Below are 21,203 nucleotides of genomic sequence, written 5' to 3'. Positions count from 1 at the left end.
AATTGTTACAACCCTACTTACTCTGTCATGGAGATCATAGTCCAAACAGCAGAACATCAGTTGTTGAAGGTTCCATTGTCTGACCCAGCTTTGTCCAGCATATGATCAGCTGACTCAATTGTTGCATAAACCACTATGCAAAACTAGCCAGGTATATATCCCAGAAAAAATCTGGACTGCCGTTGGTTTGAAGAAACCAAGCTCTAGAGTTTCTGAGCATACCATGTTCATTTAAAAAATTTATACTCTGGCCATGGGACAATCACGCTGTGCTCCATGAAACATTTGATGGATTACACGAAACCTGTTAGGAGGCAAGGGTTGGTATGATTTCCAATGTAAATATGACCAGGAAAAGAAGCCCCACACAGACACTTCCGGATTTTAGCAATGGTGTGATGAAGGTGATGTAATACTCATGATACTTCATTGAAAAGGCAGTAAATAGTACTGCCACGACTGGAGCCTGAAGTGTAATTGTGTCCTTCGAGGACTCAAGAAATATTTGATGATGGTCATGACCATGTTGACGATCAGTTTTGAAGACCACAATAAAATGCCTTCATTTCTTAGCAGAGATCATCTGGTTTTCATTTCTGTTGGAGCTGAAAAGACCCTCTTTGTGGAAGAGTTGGACAGGTACGTTGTTTCCTACTTTTTTTTTTCTTATTTTCTCAGCACGTCAAGTGATTTCATTTCTGAAGCAGGAAAGGAATGTTAAGAAAGATGCTGCCAGAAACGACAATGTCAAACTCTGACAGAGTGATTGTTTCAAGCTCAGAATGAATCACTTTTAAGACAGAAACCTTTGGCCTCTTTGTTTCGTGACTATTAGACATTTAATAGTTTCAGAGAGTTTCAAGAGTTTCAAAGTAAGGACAAAGCAATGAGACAAACTGAGAGTAAATTTTCAAAAGATAAATAGGAAGAAATATTTAAATAAATTGCCCTACACATAAATGCTGGGATAAAAAAAAATAAGTATAAAGTACTGATTAGAGGGAAATAGCCTTGCAGGAGACTTTCCACATGGTCGCTCATTTTACTCCCATGTGGAGCCTGTGACGAAACCCAGGATATCTACACAGCTTTATGAATGACCTCAAGAAACAGAACAGCACTGAGCTCTTCACAGAGTCCAGCCCCATGGTTTCTGAAATCTCCTGTGAGGTGTCCTGTTTTCAAACCCACCATGTTGTCACGGAGAGGTGAAGGCAAGATGTCGGTTCCTAGGATCGGCAATGGAAATGCGATTGGTAGTGCTTTTTCATAAGGATCTCTGTTTATTCCAAAAGATGACTTCTATCTCCACTATTGGTGGTGTAAATTTGTTAAAATATTTAAAAATATTTTATCCCCAAATATTCTTCCCACTTACAAAACATAATTAAATAGCTTCTATCACCAGTTGAGGTCACTTACTTATCTAATAAAACTGGTTTTTTTTCAATTTCATATACAAACCTATGTTGTACAATATCATTGAGAAAACTAATTTCCTTTTGTACCTACAATCAAATCTTGTTAAATTGAACTCCTAGCACTGTTTACTAATAGATTTCTCAAAAATACACTATTCCCCAGGTGTGAGTTATTGTGAGATTGTGAGAAAGGTTATGTGATCATCTTTCAAAGTATGCATCAGAAAGATATACTGTTCATAAAGCTTAGGACAAATTCTTCTAATAACCTCATACTGAGAACTGTTCTGAGCAATAAAAGTTAAGTGGATAAGTCAAGAAAACTATAACTGACACTATGGTTTTGAAAAGTGCTGGCTATTTCCAAGACATGTTGTGATTCTCCCAAAGCATCTGTTCTGTCCCTCAGGGCTACACTCCACCTTGTTAGGATAGAATCAGAAAGCACTGCCTTCTGTTCTCACAACTACATTCTGCTGTGATTAATCCTCTTCACAGTTTATCTGCCTCTCTGTGTATTCGAGAAGCTCTCTGTGCAACCAGGTGGGTACAGTATCACACAGCAAGTGTTTTAAATCTGTTGTGTTTTAAATCTAAGTAACCATGCAGATGTCCTAGGGATTTGGCTCTATCAGACCCACGGCTGTGCAGAAGGATGCAGCAAAATTATTGCAGGAAACACTGGTAAATTGGTATGTTTGCACGCTACCATTTCCTTTTTTTTAATGCAGCATCTACAAATATCTGGGAGGATTGAAAGCAGTAATAGAGATTTATAATCATCAATTTATTTTAAATAGTCACATTTATGTTTCTGATTAAAATGATATAAATTTCTGTTGTAAAGAGGGGAGGCTTTTAAAAATCCCTTTGGCTCCATTATTTGGTTTTATTCAAGTAAATTTCAAAGAATTACAGAAAAATAACAAGAGCTAACAAATATGATTGGCATGAATTTCTCTGAAAATGTCATGACTTTTTTTTTTACAAAAAGTTCATTACTATTGTGAATCAAGATTGACCTTACTCTTTTATTCAATGAAAGTAATTTTTACCTAATACTGAGTTACATTCCATTTCAGATTTCCTATTTCAAAGGGCGTCTCAAATTTCTAAGATGTTAAACCAAGTATTGAGCCATTTTTGTATATGTAATAAAAGTCTTTAAAATTAAAATGGTAATCCTAAAAAAACCATATGAATGAAAAATATGGTCTGACTGTATAACAAAAGGGAGTTATATAATTCTACTTGAGTGAAATCTTTCATCTTTGATTTACAGGTTAGAGTCCTCTTTAACTAAAACCATATTGCTCCATATCTTTCATATCATGGCCTTCCTTAAAGCCTTGTTTTAATTAAGGTTTCTTTCAGATTTCTGAATAAAAGCATGACAATCTTCACTTATGGCTTTAATATATCCTTTGAGTTAGGAAAATATATAAAAAGAAACATCGACTCTTTCAAAAGCATTGTCAGATATTAAATACTGCGAGGTATTCTATAGCAATATATTTATGCGTTTGAGTTATACACTGAAGTAGAATTCTGGATAGTCGGGGGGTAACCTGCTTATATTTAGTAAGTGAATTTTAATCTCACAAATAAATGTCCGTCATGTTTAGTCTTTGACACTAAGGCCACATGTGCAAAGGTTAAGTTTATGGTTGATTTTTTTTTTTTTTTGCATAAAGGTACAACTTCAAGGTTAACTCAATTCAAGAGGAGTTCATTTTTTTTTTTTTGCATAAAGGTACAACTTCAAGGTTAACTCAATTCAAGAGGAGTTCAAAAAGGCAATGCCTTCACTAACATTTCAAAGATCTAGAAAATTCACTAACATTGCTTAAGCCATATTCACCTCAATGATTTCACAGCTATAAGAACACATTAGACCAAGCACTGTGTTAACCTACAAACGTTAGGAAAAATGTCAATACTCAAGGCTCCTGAGCAATTGCGGAGGTCATGGGTAATCTTCAGCTTTTCTATAGGAAGGATGGATGAAAGGTAAAAAAAAGAAGTGATGTAGGGCAGGATAAGAGAATTGAGAGAATAAATTCTGGAGAGATTTGGAACAGATTAAGACCACCTTTGAAAAGTTTTCAAAGACGCTAGAAATTCTCCATGGAACATATGCCAGAGCTACTGTCATCAGAGCAAGGGAGAGGAGGAGGCAGAGCTCATGCCCAATACAGTTGCAAGCCTCCTGTGTGTGTAAGCACACAGAGAGGGATGTTAGGGAAATAAGGTCTAATTTTTAAAAAGGTGACATGAAATGTCGCACCATTACATGCGGTGTCTGAGGTTCCTTTGGCATTCGGACTTTAAGATGTAGCATGGTTTATTCCACTGAAAACGCCTCAGCCCAGTCCCTCCATCTTGAACTCGTAACTAGCAAGAGTTGAGCCATGTGTTAAAACCAAGGCCAAAAGAGAAACAAAACAAAACAAAACAAAATCCCTGCGATCTGTCGGGAATTGCTATCTGTTCGTAGCTGAAAGCAAATCCTGTAAACAGTGTGAGACTGTTTGACGAAAAGTCATCCAATAAAAAACGGATCAGAATGTCAGAAAAAAGTATTTCCTAGGTTTTGCCCCAAATTTCACTGGCTGTGATAGCATCTGTAATTAACAGAATCTAATGCTGTACTGGCCGTTTCTACTTCATACTTCAGGCCTGGGAGTGAGTGGGTCACCCAGCACATTAAATGCACGCTGGAAGCAGTTTCTTCCAATCGTGGTTTACTGTAACTTTAGAATCACAGTGGTTACATTTAAGGAATCTATAACGCCCTTTCAAGTCCATCCAAAGAACAAGTGAAGCTGCTGTTCAGAATTTTGTGCCCGGTGTTTATATTCCATCGAATCTCTGCCACCCAGGCAGCAGACAAGACATGTCTGAGGGTGCTGGGGTGGGGGGCATACACAATGATGTCACACACAGGAAATATCGGCGGGGGGAGAGTGGGGGACTTGGCACTTCACAAGGCTGGCTCCTCTTCCATAGGCTCACCCGAGATTCTGTAAAAATAAACAGGCAATCAGAATACGGCATAAGAGTACACAATGACATTGTAGATTTTCATGCATAATCAAAGCTGATTTTTCAGCTCTTTCTAATGTTTATTTGTGTTATTCAGTTATCCATAAATAGAGTTTCTTTCCTAGGAAGTATAAACAAATGTCAAGTGGAAAAACATTTTAGATCCAAGCAATCATTGGAAATGTTCCTGTTTATATTAAAACATGTCAGAATATTTTATAACTCTAGATTCCAAAATGTACATGTTTTGTATCTCGTACAGTCCAATAATTTATTGAAAAAAATTAACTATGATATTTTATTTTAGGAGCAATTGCAGTGATTTCCTATGGAACCAGTTTGCTCACTAGAGCAAAGGACCCAGCTAGCTTCTGCGGGGAACTCACCAGGGCTCTGGTTTTTGCTTCTGTTCTTTCATAACTGGATTGGCTGCCTGCCGGAGGCATTTCAAATCAGATTCTGAATTTGATTAGCAAATCGCTGCTACAGACCCAACACTTTTGAAAGGCACTATGGTCGTGTGTAAATAGTTTTTCTTCGGCATCATCTGTGGGGTGTTCTGCTCGGGTAAAACCAAAACTAATTGCTTGAAAATTTATACTTGAGATTTAACCTTAATTTAGTAACACTCTGAGGGTGTTTAAAGGCAAACTTTTAGAATGATTTCTTGATTTAGCCAAAAGGACAAATGGTAGTAGGAATCCACGTACATGAGGGTGGCTGGATTGTTGAGGGAATGGGACTGGAATTTCAGATGCAGGGTGAACTGCGTTTGGGTCTGAGCTCTGCAGTTGCTACTTCAGTGACAGTTGAAGTTATGACTGCATTTCCGTGAAGCTGTGGTTTCAGGTTTAAGGCCAGGAGGAAAAAGATGTTTCTTACAGAATTAGTGCAGGTGAGAAAAACGGAGGTAAAACTGACTCATAAATAACAAACACTGTGATACGTTTAGTTATTTAACACTTCGGAGCTGTCCTTTCATCATCTAACATACCCATAAAATTGTGCTGAACGGCATCAGATAGAGAGACATGACTAGGCCACCACAGGGAAACACCACATGCAGGTGGATGGTAGTTTTCTCTGGCTTATAATAATTTGCGCAAATAAAGAGCAGAGAGGATTTAACTTGGGATAAGACACAGCATACAATTAAATTCTTGTATTTTCCCTTAAATGGGCGTTTCATATCTTATGATTTTTAAAACAGTACTTGTTAATTAATATCAATGACATTATTAAGACACTTCTATTGATATAACTTAACCCCTATCTCTTACTTCCTCTTTCTTTTCCAAGGCAAGCTATCTAATGCTGCTTTGTATACGATTTTGTCCACAGGGCATTCTCCAAAGCGACGTGTTACTGTTTTATGAGCACATGTTTTTTATTTCATGTAAACTTGATTTTTACATACACAGGCATAATTCACCTTGCGGAATTTTCTCACTCAGTACTGCACTTAGGTTTTCCGGCCTGTAGCTGCCACGTGTGACATGACACCTCCACTGTGTACGTTCTCCACCTTTGAACTATTCATGCTCCCCACACAGGGCAGGGTTTGACTCCCCCTATCCACCCATCATTAATAAGGTGGTAGCGAACTTCTTAGTCCATGTACCCTAATGACCTTGGGTGAGAATGTCTTCAGGATCCACCTCCAGGAGCGGGATTACTATGTCCTACATCTCCCGTGTCTGAATTGGTAGCTTATCGCCTTTCAGCGTGGCAGTCCTAGTTTACCTTCCCACAGCTGTGAGGGCTTGTTTCAAAGCCTCACATCTCCATAAAGGCTGGCATGCCTCAGTTTACAGAATTTTTCATTGACTCAAGAAATAGTTACTGAATGTATATAATGCACCCTGGCTCTGCTCTAGGTATTGGAACTACAGGGGAAACATAAAAAGCATAACGGGGGGATCTGACCTAATATTGGGATGGATGGTCAGTGAACCTTTTCCAAGAAGAGGCAGAAATATTTGAGCTGGGCTCTAAACTCTAAGTGGAAAAGAATGGAGCAGTTAGTATAGGGTTAGTGGGAGGATACGGAAGACAAGAAAGGTAATCCAAACAGAGGAAAGGGTATGTGCCAAAAAGGCCTGATGTGAACAAGAATATGGCTCTTTAGAGAAAATCTGAAACCACAATGAGATACCATTGAATACTCACTAGAAAGGCTTAATTATAAAGACTGATTACACAATGTGTAGGTGAGGATATGAAGCATTTGGAACTGTCATTCATTGCTGGTAGGAATGAAAAATGGCATAGCCCTTTGGAAAGCACTTTGGAAGTTTCTTGCAAAGTAAAACATATGGCTCCCTTACAACTTGGCAGTGCTACCTCTAGGTATGTATCAGAGCAATTGCGCATTTGTGTTCACAAAATAAAAACTCGAGCAAAAATTTCAAAGAGACTACGTTCCTCAAAAAATTAAAAATATAATTACCATGTGATTCAGCAATTCCACGTCTGGGTATACATCCAAAAGAATTGAAAACAGGATCTTGAAGAGATAATTGCATGCTCCTTCACTGAAGTATTTGGTCATAAGAAAGCTAGAAGTCTTGTCATATGCGACAACATGGATGAACCTTGAGGATATTATGCTAAGTAAGCTGAGTCACAAAAAGGCAAACACTGCGGGATTCCACTTATATGAGGGATCTAATGTAGTCAAATACTTAGAAACAGAAAGGAGAATGGTAGTTGCTAGGAGCTGAAAACAGGGGAAAAGAGAAGCGATTGTTTGATAGGAATTGAATTTGCAGTTTTGCAAGATGAAGACGTTCCAGGGATGTGTGGTGCAGCGATGCACATACAGTTACTAGTAGTCACTGTACAATCAAAACCAGTTTGGATGGTAAACACTGTGTGCTTTATGCCACAATAAAAAACCATAGCAGTTTTATTCATCACAGCCCCAAAAGGCAGAGGACCTGAAGAGACATTTTTCCAAAGACGGACAAATGTGCTCAACAACACTAATCATCAGGAAAATGCAAATCAAAACCACGATGAGCTATCACTTCATACCTGTTAGAAAGGTTATTATAAAAAAAGACAAGAAATGACAAGTGCTGATAAGGATAAGGAGGAAAGGAACGCTTGTGCACCATTGGTGGCAGTGCAAATTGGTACGATGACTATGAAAAACAGTGTGGAGGTTCCTCAAAAAATTAAAAATGGAACTACCATATGATCTAGCAGTTCTGCTTCTGGGCATTCACCTGAAGGACATAAAAACACTAATTCAAAAAGATGTCTGCACCCCCATGTTCATTGCAGCATTATTTACAATATGCTAAGACATGGAAGTAACCAAAGTGGTCACCAGTAGATAAATGGATAAAGAAAATGTGATAAATATATATATAAATATATATCACATTTCCTTTATATCATGTTCCTTTTCTCCTTATCCTTAGCAACACTTGTCATTACATACATGTAAATAATTCAGCCCTACAAAAAAAGTAAATATTGCCATTTGCAAAAACATGAATGGACTTTGACGGCATTATGCTAAGTAAGGTAAGTCACAAAGAAAGCCAAATACTGTATGTCTCACTTCTATGTGGAAGCTAAAAGCTCCCTAAACTTATGGATACAGTGAACAGATGGATGGTTGCCAGAGGTGGGGCCACATGGGTGAAGGGGGTCAAAAGGTACAAGGTTCGTTATAAGAGAAGTCCTGGGGACCTGAGGTACAACACGGTGTCTGTAGTCAACAATAATGCATTGTACACTTGAAAGTTGCTATGAGGGTAAATCTTAAGAGTTCTGATCAAAAGAAAAAAATTGTATCTATGTGTGGTGACGAATGTTAACTAGACTTATTGTGGTGTTCATATCATAATATACACAAATATCTAATACTGAAAGTAACATAATGTTACATGTCAATTATATCTCAATTAAAGAAATCAGAAAAAAAATGAATAGCCCCAAATGGGAAATGAGTGAAATACCCATCCACAGGTGCATGATAAAGGAATTAAGGTTTGTGTATACGTTAGAATAATGCACAATAATAAAAATGAACACACTGGTGATTGGGTGAATCTCAAAAATATTAGGCTTATTAAAGTAAAAGCCAGACAAAAAATAATATGTATTACATTTTCCCCTTTTGATTAAATTCAAGAACTAGTAACACTAATCTGCAGTGTTAAAACTAAAAAAAAAGGTTACTTCTGGAGGGAATGCCATTGACTAATAAGATGCACAAGCAACTTTATGGGTGATAAAAATGTTCCTGATCCTATTCTGAGTTGTGTGTATGAGTTTGGAATAGATAAAAATATTATCTGTTTTTAGATAGATATTTTATGTGCATATTATTTTATGTAAGGCATATCTCAGTTTAAAAAAATAAAACAAGGTCATTGCTAAAAAGCAGATCACAGCACAAAGAGGAACAATGACAGAGCTAAGACACACAGGGAAGGAGAGGGTCTGACTGGACAGGCTTACGGGCCCTCTTAAGAATGATGGTCTTTATGCTACTGCAGTGGAAGGCATTGAAGGATTTCAAGCAGACACATGGCAAGATTTGGTCCCTAGTTGTTTTTTGTATCATTTTGAGGAGCTCTCTGATTGCCATGTAGAAAACAGACTAAAAAGAAGGCGAAGTGGATGTGGGAATTAATAAAGGAAGTACTGTGAGGTTGGAGGAAAGATGAAGGTACTTTGGACTGAGTGTTGGCAACAGAAGTTTAAAAAGAGAGGGATAGTTTGCGCAAGCTATTGTCTCTCTTTTGGATGCCTTCCTTCTTATTCACTATGTCAAATCACCTCTGGCTCAGTTGTCCCAGTCCTGTGACTTGTTCCCCAGTTCTTGGCCTGTGTTGGGTCTTCTTTCAATCTGCAGCTCAATCTATGAAGTGACTTTTCACTTACTGTCGTTGGTTGTTATGTCTGATTCTGGGCTAGGAAGGATAATAGCCCCCAAATATCTACGTCCAAATTCCTGGAAGCTATAAATACACTGCCTTGCAAGGCAAAATCAACCCCGCAGATGGGATTAAGGTTAAGGTCCTTGAGATAGAGAATTATCCTAGATTATCCCAGTGGGTCTAATATCACCATACGAGTCTTTAAAAGTGAGAATCTTTCCTAGCTTTTTTTCTTTAGTCTGAGAGAGATGTGGTGACTGAAGAAAGATCAGAGAGATAGAAATTGTTGGCTTTGAAGAAAGCGGAAGGCGCTCCTGAGCCAAGGAATGCAGGCAGCCTCTAGACACTAGGAAAGGCAAGGAAACCGATCTCCTGCAGCTTCCAGAAAGGAACCAGCCCTTCCAACCTTCTGATTTTAGCCCAAGAGACCTGTGTCAGCTTTCTGACCTTTTTGTCTTCTTAAGCCACTAAGTTTGTAGTGATTTTTTTAAGATAGCAATTGAGAACTAATATAATCCCCAAGTATGTGAATGTTTGGAGGGCTGCAGGGAAGCTTTGTGATCCTGGCTCCCAATGTTTGCCTCACAGAGAGAACATTGTCCGGAAGTGTATAAAGAACGCATAACTGAATGTTCTCCCTTCTCTTTCCACAAGGGAGGGGTAATCCTGGAATGTGCCAGCATTGCCCCCGTGCTTTCCTCTCCCCAGAAAGACATGCCTTTTTCCCCTCAGACACTCTGCCTCCCCCTCCTTCCTTTGTTACACTTCCTCAGTCAATCCGTGTTTATGACACTAGTGCTCTAGATTCTGAGTAGTCAGTGTAGTTGAGAACGAACATTGTCAATTAGTACTGTGAAAGAAAAGAAACACAAAATACACATTTTAAAAAGTCATAAAAATATAAAAAAACACCTGTTCCTTCGAAAAACATAAACAGAGATAAGAAGAGCTCTGGTATTACAAAATGTTATGTTACCATTTTTATGATATTTTGTCTCTGTCTTTGGATTCATTCATTGAAGAAGTATTTGTTTATTACCTACAATGTATTTGGCATTATGAAAGTTCTTAAGCCAACTAAGCAGCTAATTGAATCAATTGATTGCTTAGTGATTATTTGTCAAACTCTCATTTTTAATGACTGTACTATTGACTTAACCTATGAACAGATAAAAATATAGATGCCCAGGCACAGCCTCTGTATTCTAATATTACAGATTACTGGGTGATAAACAATGTAATTAAAGGAAGGAGAGAAATGGACCAAATTGAGGAATAAGAAATACGATAGAAAACAATAATAAAGCTCAACCTTTACTGAGTGCTTACTATGTGTCAGGGGTTCTGTTAAGGTCTTAAGGTGTATTTGTGTCATTTCATCCTCAAAACCCTATGACATTTTCCCTTCATTTTAAAGACAAAGAAAAACACAGAGAAATAAGTAACCTTGTCCCTGACAACACAATTGTTAAGTTGGAGATTATTATTATTATCTAGACCAGCTATTATTATCTACAGTTTCACTCTGCTCTTCCTCTGTGATGGTAAGAAGATTGGTACGAAAGAGTGCAGACTAAGATGAGACAATGGGAAGCGCACGTTGGAATACATTTCATTTTAGTTATGGTTCGACTTAACTGTGTTTCTGTTTCCAAATTAAACACTTCTTAATAAAGAATTCAGAATGGAACTCTGAAATACATAACTGGACACTGGATTTAACCCCTGCATACGAAGTCTGGACTCCATGTTAGTCACAGGACTAACATGAGCCACAGGACTACATGTTTGGCACGGAAAACAGAGACCAAAGGTCCCAGGAAGAGAAAGAAGAAGATGCCATGGGACAGGCTGCCATTCCTTTTACCATGAGTCTCCAAATCTCAGTCCTCCTTTCAACTAAGGATTTGCTGACACTGGATGAAAATTAAGGCTAACATTTATATTGGTATGTTTGGCTAGTTAGATAGGCAAGGGTTTAAAATAATGGGATCAGAGAGAAAAAGTCAGAAACCTGCACCATCTGTACAATACTTTAGCTTCTAGAAGCCTTGGAGACACACTCCTAAAGGAAGAAAAATGAAGTTGATTTTCTAAGTATATTAGACATGAATTTATATTTTTAAAAAGATTTTATTTAACTTTCAGAAAGAGAGGAAGGGAGGGAGAAAGAAAGGGAGAGAGACATCGATGTGTGAGAGAAACCAGTTGGTTGCCTCTCTCACGCCCCCACCGGAGACCTGGCCTGCGATCCAAGCAGGTGCCCTGACCGGAAATCAAACTGGTAACCTTTTGGTTTGCAGGCTGGTATTCAATCTGTTGAGCCACACCAGCCAGGGCAGAATGTATATTCTTAATAGTGGTCTATATCTCTATACAGATCTTCAGATATAGGAAAACAGGGTTATCAATGTCCTTGGCAGTACAGATAGGCCATTCAAAGCTAAAGCAGATGATACTTGGGATTTTCTAGTTTAGCGTTACACTTTTTTTCATACACATGAACAAAATAATTACTCAAAAAACAAAATGGCCAGGCTCAGAATTACATATTTTCTCATGCTTCCATATTACATAATGACTTGAAACCATCTCATTCATGACAAAAGTTACCTGAATTTGAAAATGAAACGATTAAATAAACAATCAGATTGGGTTGTATTGAAAATACATGTAACATGATCCCTACTACAATCAATAGGTCAAACTCACATTTGAAAACTTAACTTTCAGTTGTGTTCCCAACAACTCAGTTATCAATCATCCTGAAGTCTTAATTCACAGATAGATCTTTTTCTTGACTTTTAGCAGATCCTGAACTGGCATCCAAGAATAAACCCGGACACAGTACTGGTCTCATCAAAGTAGAAGCATTTGAAACATATATCTGACCAATGCAAATTACCATCTTTCAAAGGTACAGTCTCCTGGCAAACAAACCTTTAAGATCATAGTTCTCTTTTAAAAATAATACTCTATATAAAACCAAGCCTAGCTACTTAATATTCTTTGAACATATAATGTAGCCCCACTTCATTCTTTTCATATTTTGTTTTTGTTTTTGTTTCTGCTGGTCTACCAGTCATTTTTCCCACTCAAGTCCTTTGCCACCTGAAAATTAGGTCTTGAAACTGTATTTCAGTCAATCATCCCCCAAATGAATGCCCACATACTGTTTTCTAATAACTTCTTCTTCATGGTCCATTAATGAGTTATAAAAATGAAATGACTGTTTGCACTGTGCTGTCATCTCCACCCCCACCTCCATCCAAGAAAAATGAACAAAAAATACTTACAATGGTTCTCAGCCAGGAGCATTTTATCCCTTATTCACCAGTGGTAAGTGAGTCAGATATGAGTTGGCCAGGAAAAGAGCTGCTTTACCCAAAATCTTAGTACAAAATGAGTCATCTCACTCCAAACACCAATATATCCTCCAAAATAACTGGCAAGAATATTCTATAAAAAGAATCTTGCCTTCACCCTTTTCCATCCATTTAGCTCTCTGATTTTTCTAATCTCTCAATTTCCTGTGCACTTATAATATCGCATTCATCACAAAGGCCCCAGAACATTTCCACCTTTTTTATCTCCTTCTGAAAGTCCTCTTTCCTCTACTGAGTTGGGGGACAATTCTGAGAGCATTCCCCTGAAGAGAATAAAGACTCTGTGGCTTTCAGGCTTTCTCTCTCTCTGATGAAATTCATGCATGGTTCAATAGAAATGCAAAAGCCAGTTCTAGAATAATTTTTCTTTCCCTCTCCTGGAAAAAAAAAAGTGAGTTCAAAGCCATAGAAAATATTTCAAGCAAAACTATTTTCCTTTCTGCAAGAAAACTCAATCAAAACTGATACAATCTCTCTAAAACAGATAAACAAATATGAATGGAGGCCACAAACTTCAGCTCGGTTCCCCCGGACATCCAACCACTCCCATTCCCATGCTCTCTCCGCCACGAGATGAAGTTTAAAAACCACGGTGAACTGAAGCCCGGATCAAGTCCCTCTGGATCACCAGGAGTCAAGCACACTGGTTACCTGGTTAAACAAGCATGCTAGTGAGCTAATTCCAGCCAAACCGCTGAGACTGTTACATTTCTTAGGGTTTATAACACGATTTAGTAGTCTTAATTATTCTAAGCTCCACAATTTAATTGGCAAAATTACTTATAATTCATTTCACCCAGGTTGGGATTGAGCTTTGTTTCTCTATACTAAATGAAGTTTCAAGAATAGCTATTCTCCTTTTATATCCAACATGAACAGATGCTAGTTTCCTCAGTTTTATAGCCCTCAAATGACAGAAACTAACTGTATTTGGCCTTGGGAATAATTGCAACACCTTTGGATTATGAACTTGGTTCAGTTCTTAGGTGGGAGCGGCAGGGGGTTAGTTCATATTATCAAAGACATAAAATAAGTTTTCCCTTACATTCCAGGTGCCCGTATGATGATGACTTCTAATACAACACTGTACAACTCTTTTTTTCCCTTCTGGTAATCTGCTGTTTAAGTGGTTACGGTAAGAAAAAATAATTGCATAAAAGTGAAATCTCTTATTCAATGTATCTCCTGCTCTGACCCAAGCAAGATGTTAAATCCATTAAACTCTGAATATTCAGTAAGAGCAAGCAAGCTAAAACTGTTCAAGTTTGTGCATTCTTGGGAAAACTGCCAAGCTATCTACTGGTAGCAGAGTCTGTGTAATTAATGGTGATGTTATGTACGGAGGGAGTCCAGTTTCATTCTCAGAAGCAATTTTAAAGTGCAAGTTGGAAGCTTTGCGCAGTGGCAGTATCATAGTCAATGAGGTTTATCCGAGGTGCGATTATTGCTAATTAAAGTGCAAGTTGGCAGAGCTTTAGCAAAGCCTCACCTGAGTCGTTTTTGAATTGAGGAAATGTGACTTTGAAGTCAGCTGAAGAAAGTACCAATATTAGTGTACACACATTTGTGGCGGCCTTGGTCATAGTAGACTTAAACCAACCCCTTCTTAACATAATGTAAGGTAAATTCAGACTCAAGTCCACACTTTCTGTTACACACGTTCTCCTTTGAAGGCAAATCCCATCCTCATCTCATCATTGTACCTCAAGGCCGGCCATCTAAGGAGCCTGTCGTTATTTAGGCTGTGCAACTGGCCAGCAGTGCATCTAGCTTCTGCTCTCCCTTTTTCTGTGTGTTACATCAGTAATTTCAAAATGATGAGGGAAAGAAAAGAACATCTGGAAAGATAAAGACGACTAGGGCAGAAGGCAAGCCCATTCGCAGCTCTTTCCATGATAATCTGCACTAAATTATCCACCGAGAAGTGATTTTTCTCACATCTATCTCCTCCCCTCCATTTCTCTGTGAACTGCAACCACATGCTCCAGCTCTGTGTGTCCCATGAAGAATGAAACCAACGAATGAATTCTCGACAGCCGACAGCATGTGCTGCGGCATCTGTGGCTTTGGAGAAGACAGGTGGTAGAAATGGAGGAGACACGTGGCGGAGGAGTCTGGAGCGAGGTTCACGAACATTAACAATGAGCCCGGATGTTACTGACCTGCACGATTTGCCCACATTGGATCCATACCTGCTGTCTTCTTGAGCGAAGGGCTGCTCCACGTCCACTGTCAAGGAGGCCAGGGCAGAAACGGTGTCTGTCTCCTCTTGCAACTGAGGCCCTGCTGGAGCACAGCCCCTTGGCACAGCCACCATCCTTACTGACTTCCAGTATTTGCCTAGGGAGAAAATCACACACATTGTCCGTTATTGAAATTTTAGTTAGAGCAGTATTAATCAGAATACTCACGTAGGTCTAACCCAGAGTGGTTGACAGATTAAAATTCACCATATTATTCCCAGTTGTAATTTGGTTTCTTGACCATTATGACTGTCTTCTTTCTCAGTCTAAGGAGGCCAAGTTGTGAAGTGCTCACAAGCCCAACTCCGAGTCTCTCCCTTGCTCAGAAGGTAATCAGTGAGGAATAATCCGGGTCCAATGAACTCACTATCAGACCAACAGCTGTCTCTGCAACTAAGTCGGCAAATGCTGGGCACCGTGCCCCTGGGAAAGCCTCAAGAGACTGGGAGGTAGAAGTCTCCTGGAGAAACTGAATGAAATAGCAATGTTAAAAATTGCTACTTGAGCCATTAACTTTTTTTTAATGAAGCTGGAATATTAAAGAAAAGGAAAAAGCCAGAAATGCCAGCATGAATTGAATGGCAGCTTTGCCAGAACCATCAGGTTTGTTAGTCCTGGATGTTCTTTCTTTCTTAACCCCAGGGTGTGCACTAGAACAATAATTGATTTAAAACTTTAATATACACACTGGCTGATGTTGGAACCCTTCCATATGTCACCGGGATGTTTCTTTTTTTGAGGCAGGGAAGGAGAGTGAGGGGAAAATAGGAGGTCATTTCATGAGAACATGCCAGTGGGATACGTATGAAAGAGCAGAGTTAATGACCTTCTTGCAGCCCCTAAGCTATTTTTGTAAAGCGTTCTGTAGCCCCAAATCAAAGCAGAAGAATCTCCCTCCGTGCTAACATGACTCACGAGGTTAGCACTATCCCTGTAGCCTGACCAATTATGTAGAGAGTTGGCATGCATTGTTTGCTTACTTCAAAAAAAGTTCCATTAGAGTAGAAAAGGCACATGGATGAATACTGGATTGGAAAGCAAGAAAACTGGGTTCTGGACCCAGCTTTGCCTCATGCTGGCAACCCTCTGTGGCTCTTTATTTCTGCTTCTCAAAGCAAGGGGAGGGCCTCAAATCATTCCAGCTCCAACTAACATTTCATGACTGACCTTTCCCTATCTTACTGTTTCACAAAGGAATAAATGTGTTGGGAGATCTCCAGTCTCCCCACCCGCTCCCTGTGCCAACAGAACCTTCTGACGCAACTGTCTACTACTATTACTACTTTCCTTGCTGTGATCACTTATTCTGACCAAAGACTGAGAATCACAAATCTTCCAATGTGGATCGCATAATAGCAATTTTAACTGTGAATGAACCCACGAACCACTATTTTTTGAAAGCTAAGCCTGTCCCAGATGTGAAGGACACAAGGGTGCTTCTCTGGTATCAAGAAACTCATGGTCTAGTTGAGACAGCACTTTTAGTTAACAAACAATGACAATTCTGTATAGAGAAGGCCCATGTGTTCCTGAGAGGAAACAAGTAGAACATACACTTATGATGGCAGGAAGGTGAGAGAAGACTTGCCAGAAAAAATAACACTTGACCGAGTATTTGAAAGACCATCAGAAGTTAGTGAAGCTGAAATAGAGGGAGGTGCTGATGATGAGGTATCCCTGGAAAAGAAAATAGTGTATACAGATGTGTAGAAACTTGAATTCCTATAGTTTATTGGGGTACAAAGCCCACTGTTAGGCACGACTGGAACATAGGAAATGTCTGGATGTGGTAAATGATACTGCTGGGATAGGCATGGGCTAATTAACACACCATCTTTGACAACATGCCAACGATATTGGACTTCAATGTGTAGGTGTGAGGGCCATGTTATAAGCAGAACACACAGGGCATTGGGTTCAAGTTTGTAAAAGATCCCTCTGGAGAGGTCATGCACGATGGATGGAAAGGTGAGGAGAGTGGTGGCAAAAAATCAGCTGTACATCTTGGCAAATGTCCAGGGGGAAGTGATAATTTCTTAATTAAGAGGAAGTGACAGAATAGAAATGAGGAGATGGACTAAAAGAGGGTTGGGAGCTGGGCAATGAGAATGTATCTTGGCTTATTCTTCTCTTTTAAGTATATAATCTTTATTATATTTTTTTCATTACCATTTAGTCCCTTCATAACACCCTTTCCCAAGCAATCACCATATTGTTGTTCATGAGTGCCCCTCCCACCTCTCTCAACTTTGAAGGATGACCCTGAATTGACAGAGCCATTACAAGGCCCAAACTTCTCTAGATCACTGTCATTATAATCTTGCCCTAGTTGGAATGCTGTGCTCTATCTATAAGTGCATTCAGTTGTAATGAGTTTCAGAAAATATTACTATTAAACATTATTTTAGCTCATGATATTCACAAAATTGTCAATGCTGGTTGACATGCTTTTCTTATTCTCTGGAATGACTAACATGGGGCCTCTGAAACAACAGGTAGCTGTTGGTGTATCAGTTAAATTATGTTATAAACACTACAGAAAGAGGAATTACTGTTATTAAGTTTTGAATACATATATTATATATATTGACATATTATTTATATTTATATCATAATGTGAATATGAGTATATATTGATATTATGAATATGTATTGTCAAGGACTGTGCCAGGTGTCTGCACATTTATAATTTACAATTTCACTAATCCTCATGACTATGTAGGTAATGTTAGGTAATTATTTCTACAGTTACATGGCTAGCAAGCAGAGAAGCTCAAACCCTCAATTTGGACTGCTTGATTCCAAAACATCTCTTTCTCTGTAGTCTGTGGTCCATCTTTATTTAGTTCTCCCCTACCCTCTTCCTAATAGACATTGCCAAAGAATGATATATATTCTTTACAAAGAAACCATCTTTGGTAATAACATATTACCCTTGTTGCTTAGATATATGAGTCAGTCAATGAGCCATTTATTGGCTTAATGGCATAAATTTATTGCACTAGCTGAGACAACCATGTTGAGACTAATTTTTTCTACTCATCCTTTCTCCTAGCCCTGCACTTTTGCAAGATCTGGTTACCAGGTATTAGTCACTGACAAAGCTAGTGTAAAACTGGAGACAAGTGCTAACATTTATGAGTACAAACAAGAAAGTCCACTGAAAATGGAGCCCTGAGCTAAAAGTCATGATTCCCAGATTGAAGACACTGGACTAGTCCCGGAGAAGTCATTTGATCTCTCTGGGGCACACTCTCCACATTTATAAAGTGACAGGAATGGGTGTGGTGATAAGCAAGGTCTTTTTCTGTTCCATTCTCAGTAACTGTGATGCTTCTGATCTCATATTATGTATCACTTTTGGATGTTAGAATAAATTTAGTGTGGCAGAAAACCTTCTTTTCCTGTGAGCCTATGGACCCTTGAAGAGGTCAGCAAACACTTATTTTTAGATAATGTGGCACACCTAGGGTAACCAAGGGCTTCAATTTTCGAGCATCGTACTTTTTCTTCAAGAAGAGAGCTCTCGGTTACAGAAAAAACAAACATCTTTATCCCACAAACACAATCAGGACAGAAGATGTGAATCATTAATAACAATCTTTCAGCAGAATAACTGACAATGATATTTCGAAGTTTAGTCTTTATGTGTGTAAGTAGTAAGAAATATTGTAAATGGCTGAGGCCTTTCTGAATAACATGTATAAAATATTCTGCTAAGTTAAGAATAAATGTTAGAAGTTTGGCTTTTATCCAAATGTATATGAGGTTCCTGACTCAGAAATAACCCCAAACTTAAAATTCAATATGACCTCCGGCAAAGCCTATAAAAACAAGGGAAATATTCTACGTTAATAATGCATTTATGACCACTATCTCCTTCTGTAATGTAGAATAATTAAAGTGTGTATAGCACAGACTGAATTATGCAGACAATTCAAACCCTATGTGTTATATTTTCACAGAATGGGTAGGATTTTTTTTCCCTTTCAAAAACATGTGCAAGAAAATCATTATCTGTTGGCATGGGAATAATATGCCCATTAGCACATAAGAGAAATGAACCAAGGTTTATTAATAGAGTTTTCTGGAGATGCTACTCATAAAGTAAAAAATTAGTAGCCAGCCACTATTGGGTTGCTATCCTAAGGCAATAAAGCTGGCCAAAGAGAGCTTTCCATTAAAACCGGATGCACACACTCCCTCTATGGTCATCTCCTCTATCCTTAATTCATTTTTCCCACTATGTAAAGTTTCTCATTTCTCAGCACTTCTGGACTGTTTGGCCTTCATTATTCTGCATTTTTGCTTTGTCTGGTAAAGGTAAAGCAAAGGATGAATCTAAAATAAAGGTAAAAGCTAGGTAATGGAATGCAGAAAGTCGAGAGTTAGAGACAGAGGCCATAGATGGAGTGTCACTGAGCCCCGTGAGAGGATCTCTTGCAGGCACTGGATAGCCAGACTTCAGTGTAAACCAGGGCACTCTTGGTAATGTGCAATTTGGAAAAATAGGTGGTTGCTCACACAGGAAGGTCTGTGTTAGAAATAACCCATCTAGCAAGAGGTTTTGCAGCCCAAGCTCATGGATGCTTTCAAAACCTCCTGACCCCAGGACCTCCTGCTTCAATCATGGTTTGGGGACCTTCAGAGTCGCTTCTCAGATTTGCTCTTCCCATTTGAATGATGTTGCCTTTTGTCATTACACACTGTGTTCTCATAGGAGAAGAAGCTGATACTGACCTAAATCTTTTCCTATCCCCTTCGACCTTAAAAAATTATTAACACTTGGGATTTACAAGGAGCCTTAAATCATGAATTTGCTAGAACTCAGAGCTTCTTAGTACTTTTTAAAGATACAGTTTGTGGGGCCACACGGAGAATTTTATTGGGATTCAAAACACTATGTATGAAAAAATAAAGATGCATTGAAAAGTGGAGTATAACCAGAGACATTGAAATTAAGAACAAACTGACAGTAACCAGAGAGGAGATAGGAGAGGATAATCGGGGCTAATGGGGGGAAGGGTTTTCAGGAACAGCTATAAAGGACACATGGACAAAACCAAGGGGGCGTGGAAGCAGGGGAGCAAGGTGGGGATGGCTGGGGTGGGGGGCAAGTGGTGGGGAGTAAATGCAGATAACTGTACTTGAACAGTGATAAAATAATTAAAAAGAAAAAAGAAAAGTGGAGTGTAGATAGAGTGACCAGGTTATTTTCATCCAAATTGGTGCATTTTTGAGGTTAAAAATGGGGCTAAAAAATTGTTATGCAATTTTTCATTTATTGGTCAACTAATTATTATCAGTAGATTTATAAAATATCATATTCAAAAATTATTTTCACAACTAAAATTCATGCTAAAAATTTAAAAAATGGCATAATGCATGCACAAGCACAATAAGCATCTTCTTTATATAATCTTAACATTAGAAAATAACATAAGCAAAATTACAATTGTTGGTAAATATTCATACATGTTAGTTTTGTGGCCATCTCTCTCACTGATAGAATATTATTGGTATTTTTATGAAAATTGTATTTTTGCTTTTAAGTGATTTAAATATTTTAGACTCTTTCAAAAATTTGCCTGCAATCTTCTTCATAGTGGAATTTAATAGTTAAAATTTTGAAATTGTGGCATCTTTTATTTACTCTTTTTAAGAGACTATAATATTTTGGTGGACACATACTATCTCTGCAAGGCAGTGCTACCCAGTAAGCTCGCGGTAATTTCTGCTATAGGCAGAATATTTTCACTGAAATTATTCAGGTATTGAAATGAGCAACTATTTTATACCAAACATTTTCATGACTACTGTCTTTTCTGTCCTTTCATAATACCTTTCTTTGGCAAATGTTTTATAAAAGCCAAACTTTTCAAAAATGTTTTCTCCATTTATGACTCTTCAACATTTTATTTACTGAATTTAGATGCTGCAGAAAATCATATGACTTCTCAATTTCATTCCACCAGAACAGAATATAAATGTATCTAGCTAGAGAACTGTTTCATCAGTGAATCAGTAAACAAATAAACATATTTGAATGTCCAGTTATACTGATTTTCAAAATCAAACCTAGTGCATGGTTTTTATCCTTCGATTTGTTCATTTATCATTGTTTTCTTAGGGATCAATTTAAATGTTTTCCTTTTTGTAACACTGTTCATTGTAATTCTAAAAACTTCAAAAGCTGAAATTTTGCTTTAT

The 21,203-nt window shown here is 38.2% G+C and overlaps 1 protein-coding gene and 1 non-coding gene across 2 annotated transcripts in view; one reads left to right on the top strand and one right to left on the bottom strand.

The window, feature by feature from the left end:
• Positions 1-3,160: 3,160 nt before the first annotated feature.
• HDAC9 (histone deacetylase 9) overlaps positions 3,161-21,203 on the bottom strand; it is an 835,653-nt gene continuing 817,610 nt past the window's right edge. The window contains exons 27-28 of the mRNA XM_037056286.1: positions 14,943-15,090; positions 3,161-4,444 (exon numbers count right to left, since the gene is read on the bottom strand). Of these exons, the coding sequence (XP_036912181.1) occupies positions 4,405-4,444; positions 14,943-15,090 (188 nt within the window). The 3' untranslated portion in view covers positions 3,161-4,404. The remainder of the gene's footprint in view (positions 4,445-14,942; positions 15,091-21,203) is intronic.
• On the top strand, positions 14,141-14,279 carry LOC118993784 (U4 spliceosomal RNA). The gene has a single exon (XR_005067939.1). It is a non-coding gene; the product is annotated as a U4 spliceosomal RNA (small nuclear RNA).

Source organism: Sturnira hondurensis, unplaced genomic scaffold (assembly GCF_014824575.4).
Source record: "Sturnira hondurensis isolate 20B ecotype Veracruz unplaced genomic scaffold, ASM1482457v3 Scaffold0008897, whole genome shotgun sequence".
Taxonomy (NCBI): domain Eukaryota; kingdom Metazoa; phylum Chordata; class Mammalia; order Chiroptera; family Phyllostomidae; genus Sturnira; species Sturnira hondurensis.
Note: the sequence above shows the minus strand (reverse complement) of the source record. Positions and strands in the feature narration are given on the sequence as shown.